The sequence below is a fragment of the Sinocyclocheilus rhinocerous genome, unplaced genomic scaffold (assembly GCF_001515625.1).
Source record: "Sinocyclocheilus rhinocerous isolate Xijiao unplaced genomic scaffold, SAMN03320098_v1.1 scaffold68, whole genome shotgun sequence".
Taxonomy (NCBI): Eukaryota; Metazoa; Chordata; class Actinopteri; order Cypriniformes; family Cyprinidae; genus Sinocyclocheilus; species Sinocyclocheilus rhinocerous.
In genome coordinates, this window is record NW_015666487.1 from 1102707 (window position 1) to 1109500 (window position 6794).

Genomic DNA, 6794 nt, shown 5'->3' on the forward strand with positions numbered 1-6794 from the left:
ATATATATATATATATATATATATATATATATATATATAAATGATAGTTCTTATTGAGTCCTCAACCAAAATGTATAAAAACATTTTTGACTCACTTAATGCCTTGTGTCCTGCAGCTTGATGAGGAGGCCAACATTAATAGCATAGATGACTATGTTGAGCTTCTGTATGAGGACATCCCTGAGAAGATCAGAGGAGCTACACTCATCCTCCATTTGGCCCGTAACCCTGACAACCTGGAGGAGTTGCTGCAGAACGGTGTGTTGCACACTGGAGCTCATGGCTAAAATGTCAAAGAGTCATTTTTAAGCAGTTTAGGATTTTATCTTTAAACCTTCCACATAAAGCCTTACTTTAAATACATTTACATTACCATATAACAAAGCTTTGGTTTGCTCCTCATGTATGATTAAAAGGATAGTGCCCCTAAAAAATTAAAATTCTGTCATCATTTACACACCCTCATGTTGTTCCAAACCTATATGACTTACTTTCTTCTGTGAAACAACAGAAGGTATTTTGAAAAAATGTCTTAGTGTTTTTTTGTCTGTGCAATAAAGGTCAGTGGGCTCCAATGTTGGACCCTGACGTTTTACAAAATATCTTCTTCTGGGTTTGAAAACAAGAAGGAAAGTCCTAGAGGTTTGGAACAAACTGAGGGTGTGTAAATAATGACAGATTTTTCATTTTTGGGTGAAATATCACCAAATTTTGTAGGATGCCATATTTAGGACATTATTATAATCTCTTGCAGTCATTCTCATTCCATTATTTTATGTACCTTATTCATTCTTTCATAAGAAAATGATCTTGAAGCCCCAATGTTTCTGCCCTTACCCTTATGAAAAAGGGCTTGTCATATTAGCACAAAGACTTTATACACTACTATTCAAAATCGGTCAGTAATATTAATTTAAAAAAAAAAAATAATAATAATTTTATCCAGCAAGGATGCATTAAATTGATCAAAAGTGGCAGTTACATAAAACTTCTATTTCAAATTAATTCTGTTCTTTTGAATCTTTGACTCTGTTCTTTTGGGTTTCTACAAAAATATTAAGCAGCACAACATTTATGATAATAATAAGAAATGTTTCTTGAGCACCAAATCAACATATTAGAGTGATTTCTAAAGGATCATGTGACACTGAAGACTGGAGTAATGGGTGCTGAAAATTCAGTTTTGCTGTCACAGAAATAAATTACACTTTAAAATATATTGAAATAAAAAAGTTATTTTAAATTGTAATAATATTTTACAATATTACTGTTTTTGATCAAATAAATGCAGCCTTAAGGCCAATTCACACCGCACCGACCAACGCCAACAAACGCCGACAGGGGTAACACACTGATCCAACAAACTCCGACAGACTAGTCTGTTGGCGTTTGTCGGTGCGGTGTGAATTGGCCTTTTGAAAGAGACTTCTTTCAAAAGTTCATTTTTTCACTAAACTTAATGCCACTAATAGTAAACATTAGTAAAATAAAACCGAGTATGGGGATCCATTCATAAAAAAGTAAGTCTCTTCCATTTACACTCTCCCTTGTCCGATCTCTTTCCTATTTTCTTTTGACTATTTGCCTTTTAGCATCTACCATAGTGTCATTTGATTTTTACCCACAATGCATTTTCTCCTTTGCAAATGTGTTCTTTCTTTTCCCATTAGCCCGTATCCTAACATATTCTCCGTATTCACAAGTTCTTCACAAGCAGCCACATATTTCAAACCGTTGCCATTTTGTATTCACAACGTGAGTTCTTTTCATGAGCAATGAAAGCATTTAGTGTTTTGTCTGCTCTCCCACAGAGACTGCTCTGGGCGCACTGGCCCGGGTCCTGAGGGAAGACTGGAAGCAGAGTGTCGATTTGGCAACCACCATCATCTACGTCTTCTTCTGCTTCTCCAGGTAAACGGGCTACACATCTGCATGCTCTAGCCAAGACTCACTCTTCAGTTTGATGGGTGTTGTGCACGGAGCTGAGACACAACAATGGCGATGTGCCATGAGGAGAATATATTTTCTTGCATGAGAATCATAATATTAAATACCCCTATCATAATACAACACATCAGCTGCTGTCAGGACTCATATGAGAAGCCAGGCTGTAGGTAAATGTGAAAGCTAGAATCATTCTTGAATCTCTGCCCTTCCGATGTTATTCTGCTGAAGTCTGCAATGGTTTGGTTAACATTCATCATGCTCTCGGTGAGGTGAGCGAGTGTATTTGACATGGGTTAAGGCTTTATTTTGGCATGGTTGGATGCATGGTGAAGGTTAGACAAACAAGTTTTTTATCTCCAGTTTCTCCCAGTTTCACGGCCTGATCACTCACTACAAGATCGGCGCGCTGTGCATGAGCATAATTGAGCATGAGCTGAAGCGCTATGACCTATGGCAGGACGAACTGCAGAAGAAAAAGAAGGCTGATATCCTTTCAGTGTAGCGGGGGTCGTAGGTGAAAGGGCGACAGGATGTCAGAGAAAGGGTAAAGGTAAAGTCATGCCAAGGGTCAGGGGGGCATGGGTGTTATGTTTTAATTAAAATGTTGCCCTTTAATTACTGCTCTGAACACAAGGGTTTAATAGACAAGGTCCTTGACTTTTTGAACGGGACGATGACCCAGACAATCAGAACCTGAAGAAGGAGTACGAGAAAGCCCTGAAGAAGTACCATGGATTACTGACCAAACAGGAACAGCTTTTGAGAGGTAGAAAACATTATTACCCCACACACCCACAAAGAAATGTCTAATTTTACAGCTTAAAGATGTGTTTTGACTAGCCAGGCTCCGATGGAAATTTTGGCTGATACTGATGCCAAATATGATTGTTGTGGCTGATTTTATAAATATGCACTGTTCTATACAATATTAAAAACCAGTTGTCTTTTTATAGGTGATGTTTGTGATTTTCTAACTAATAATCATTATTTTACAATTTTGTTGGTGCAGAAATTGCACTGCTCTTTTTAAGAAATAAGCACAAATGAAATCAGTAATATAAAATTTATAAAAACTTTATAAAATTAAAATATTATAAAGTGCACTACTATATATATATATATACACATACATAAACACTGCCGTTCAAAAGTTTGGTGTCGGAAAAAGATTTTTTGAAATGTTTTTGAAAGAAGTATGCTCACTAAGTATGCATTTATTTGACCAAAAATGCAGTAAAATCTGTAATATTGTGGAAATATTATTACAGTTTAAAATAACTATTTTCTATTTGAATACATTTTAAAATATAATTCATTCCTGAGATGCAAAGCCAAATTTTCAGCAGCCATTGCTTTTTTTTCAGGATTGTTTGATAATAGAAAGTTCAGAAGAACATTATTTAAAACATTGTTTGAAAAATCTTTTGTATTATTGTAAAAAAAAAAAAAAGTAATTACTGTCACGTTTGATGTTTAATGCCTCTTTGCTGAATAAAAGTATTTTTTTGAACAATACAGACTTTTGAACAATACAGTTTGAACTGAAAAAGCATTTGAAGCACTAAATCTGCTTCCAATATTATCTGTTTTAAAAACAGATTCGAAAATGTATTGATGACTTTCCTGTTTGTGTTTCTCTGCCATCAGTTGCTCTGTACCTGCTGCTGAATCTATCTGAGGACACTCGCACAGAGCTGAAGATGAGGAACAAGAACATTGTCCATCTTCTGGTGAAAACGCTGGACAGAGACAGTGAGGAGCTACTGGTGCTGGTGGTGTCCTTCCTCAAGAAACTCAGTATCTTCTTAGAAAATAAGAATGACATGGTAAGAAATACTGTCAGATGCTTTTATCCAAAGTGACTTATTTATTCTGTTAACTTACATTATATAGTACAGTATAGTACATTGATGCCCTCAAAGCTTATAGACATGCACTAATAGCCCCAGAACTCCAATTTTGATTTCATGGGGTGTTTAAATGCTGTGCTTAAAGATTGCAACCTGAAAGGTTGCAGGTTCAAACCCCACAAGGCTACACCACCCCAGTTGTCACTTTCTTATTATTACTCTCTCCTTTCTAAATCAGCCACACCTGTTCTCATAACTTGTTGCTCATGTGATGTTCTGTATTGCTTCAAGACAGTTTAGCTGTACTGTTTAGTCGACCACTTATCCCACACTTCCTCCACCTGCAACCAATCACACAAACTCTAACAAACTCTAGATCGAAGGTTATCTCAGCAATCATTTATTTGGATTCATTTATCAGCTAATTTCTGATCTTCTATATTAAACACATTTGTCGAGGCAGCCGGGCAAAGATTATTACGACTTTGACAAATGCTATACAACAATAACACACATTCTTGTATGATTAATTTAATGCTTTCAGTCGTGTGGAGATGACGGTTCTGTCACATTGTTTGACGCCGACTGTGAATGCAAGGTTGTAGATGTATGCAGTTATTAACATTGAAGGCTTGATTTGAAAACTGGTTCCAGGCTGTGAACAGTGGCTTTAATGGGGATCACGTTTCTGCTGGGCTGTCCGTCTGTGGCTGTGTTTGACCACAGCTGGAGCAAGCAGATGTGTTAACAAGCAAAGCCACAGGCACATAAGGAACTAACTGACTGACCTGACAACAATCTCCTACATCACTCCATCACAATCATCTCTCTCTCTTTGATAGGCTGAGATAGATACAGTAGAGAAGCTGGCAAAACTGGTGCCCTGTGAACATGAAGATCTCCTGAACGTAACTCTTCGCCTCCTCCTTAATCTCTCCTTTGACACTGGCCTCCGCAGCAAGATGGTGCATGCGGACCTTCTGCCCAAACTCACCTCACTGCTAGGTAAGATTCCTGCAGGTGTTTTTGGATATTTTATTTTATTTGAAATATATTATAATTGTATTATTTTATTTGAAATATATTATAATTTTATTATTTTATTCTATATATTATCATTTTTATATTTTTGTTACATGTATGTGTGTGAATAATAGTAGAGATAATCAAAATATATTTTTGTTGGTTTTTATTTTGTAATTATTTACATTTTATTTTATGTTATACATTTATTTATTTATTTTATTATTAATATATTACTTTATATATGCTCATAGTAGAGCGAGAGCTGGACAAAAATGGGGAAATACTCTACGTTTTGTGAGCTGCTTCAAACCCACATTGCTCAGGAAACTCCTTGGCCCTAATTTATCTCATGGTTATGAATTCAAATGATTGTTCAGACAAATTAATTGTCCATTTGACAGACTTGCTGTGTTACAACCATTGAGACAGCATAAGTCGTAGACCGTAAATCTACTAGTCATTTATTTTGTGTTTGAGGATGCAAATGTTTCTTAGCCTCATAAAGCAGTTACAGTCTGGCTCTGTCCTGTCTTTCAAAGACCACTTCCCGAGATGAAACGAAACACACGTTTGGTGCATGGACTACATATACAGGCGTGGTTGGCTTTGGCACCAACAATGTGTTTTTTGCAAGGTCTCAGGGGGGTGTCGTGTGTCCCGTGCAATTAATGTAATATATTTGTTAAAAAAACAGTTTCAGCTCTAAAGTAAATGTTGTTCTTCCAGCACGAGGGAAGTCCACATTTAGCGGCTTATGGAGATTTTCTCTCTCCGTCAGACACATACAACTACCCATTCTTTATGAACACTTTGGACTGGCTGCCAACAGCTAATGGTCCTTTGCACTAGTGTGGATGATGTGATGTTTTTGTAAGTATTTTTTTGAAGGTGTGTGTAACCTCTGCTTTTATCTGGTCTGCTTTGTAAGAATGTGACATAAAGTCCTGTCAGAGTATTGCAAATACCTCATGAATCTTCAGTGTGCACTGAGTGAGGCTCCTATCTGCTCTTCTGACCTTGCTGAAAAGATGAAAGTGAAGTTTGGTATCTTCTCAAACCTCTTTGATGAATTATCTCAGAACCAGAACCAACTGATCGACAACTCCCTCTTACATCACACTGCAAAAAATGATTTTCTTATTAGTTTTGTCTTGTTTATCTGTCTAAACATTCTTAAAAGGGGTCATCGGATGCAAAATTAACTTTTGTATACTCATAAATGTGTGTTGGAAGTGTGTGTACACATTAGGGATGTTCATTTTAACCGTTAAACCGGTTAACCGACCGTAAGACTTTTGACCGATTAATACAATGTTTAACGGTTTAAAAAGTCATTTAATTTTTTTTTTTTTTTTTCAGTAATTTATCAAAATATTTAAAAAGGTTTGCTGCATGGTTAAAACACGCTACGTGTATAAAAAAATGTGTTTTTTAGGGGGAAAAAACATAAGTTGCGTATAAGTCGCATTTTATTATTTCATTCAGAAATAGGCCTAATGCCGACGCAAAATGTTTACAAACATTATAATAAACACTGTAAACATAGCTAGGCTATTTTAGTTCCCCTCACTCCACAACAAATTCACTGGCGTTCGAATATCCACGTAAAACAAAATGTTTTGCATTACATCACGGTGGTACTGTTTTTTAACGGCACAGATTTTACTACATATTTTTTACTACATATATTTTTTTAACTTTACATAGTTTTTTTCCCCGTATGTTTGACTGACTGTATTTTATTATGATAATGAACAGGCTGCATTGTCAAGGTAGCAATGCTTAACTGTGTGCGCGCATGCGGCGACGGCACAATCACTTGAATTTTTTCCTTTTAACAGTGGAAGAAACTACTCCTTTTAGTCATAAAGATAATCGGAATTGTAAAAGGTTTGCCTTTATTTGTGTACATACACAATAAAAACAAATCTTTGTGCTTTTGTAAAATAAGCCTAAAGAAAAATAGGATGC

The 6794-nt window shown here is 36.0% G+C and overlaps 1 protein-coding gene across 1 annotated transcript in view; it reads left to right on the forward strand.

Moving 5' to 3' along the window:
* LOC107732413 (kinesin-associated protein 3-like) overlaps positions 1-6794 on the forward strand; it is a 23410-nt gene that overhangs the window by 1553 nt on the left and 15063 nt on the right. Inside the window, exons 5-10 of the mRNA XM_016543739.1 lie at positions 117-258; positions 1812-1911; positions 2308-2432; positions 2615-2713; positions 3595-3773; positions 4640-4802. Of these exons, the coding sequence (XP_016399225.1) occupies positions 117-258; positions 1812-1911; positions 2308-2432; positions 2615-2713; positions 3595-3773; positions 4640-4802 (808 nt within the window). The remainder of the gene's footprint in view (positions 1-116; positions 259-1811; positions 1912-2307; positions 2433-2614; positions 2714-3594; positions 3774-4639; positions 4803-6794) is intronic.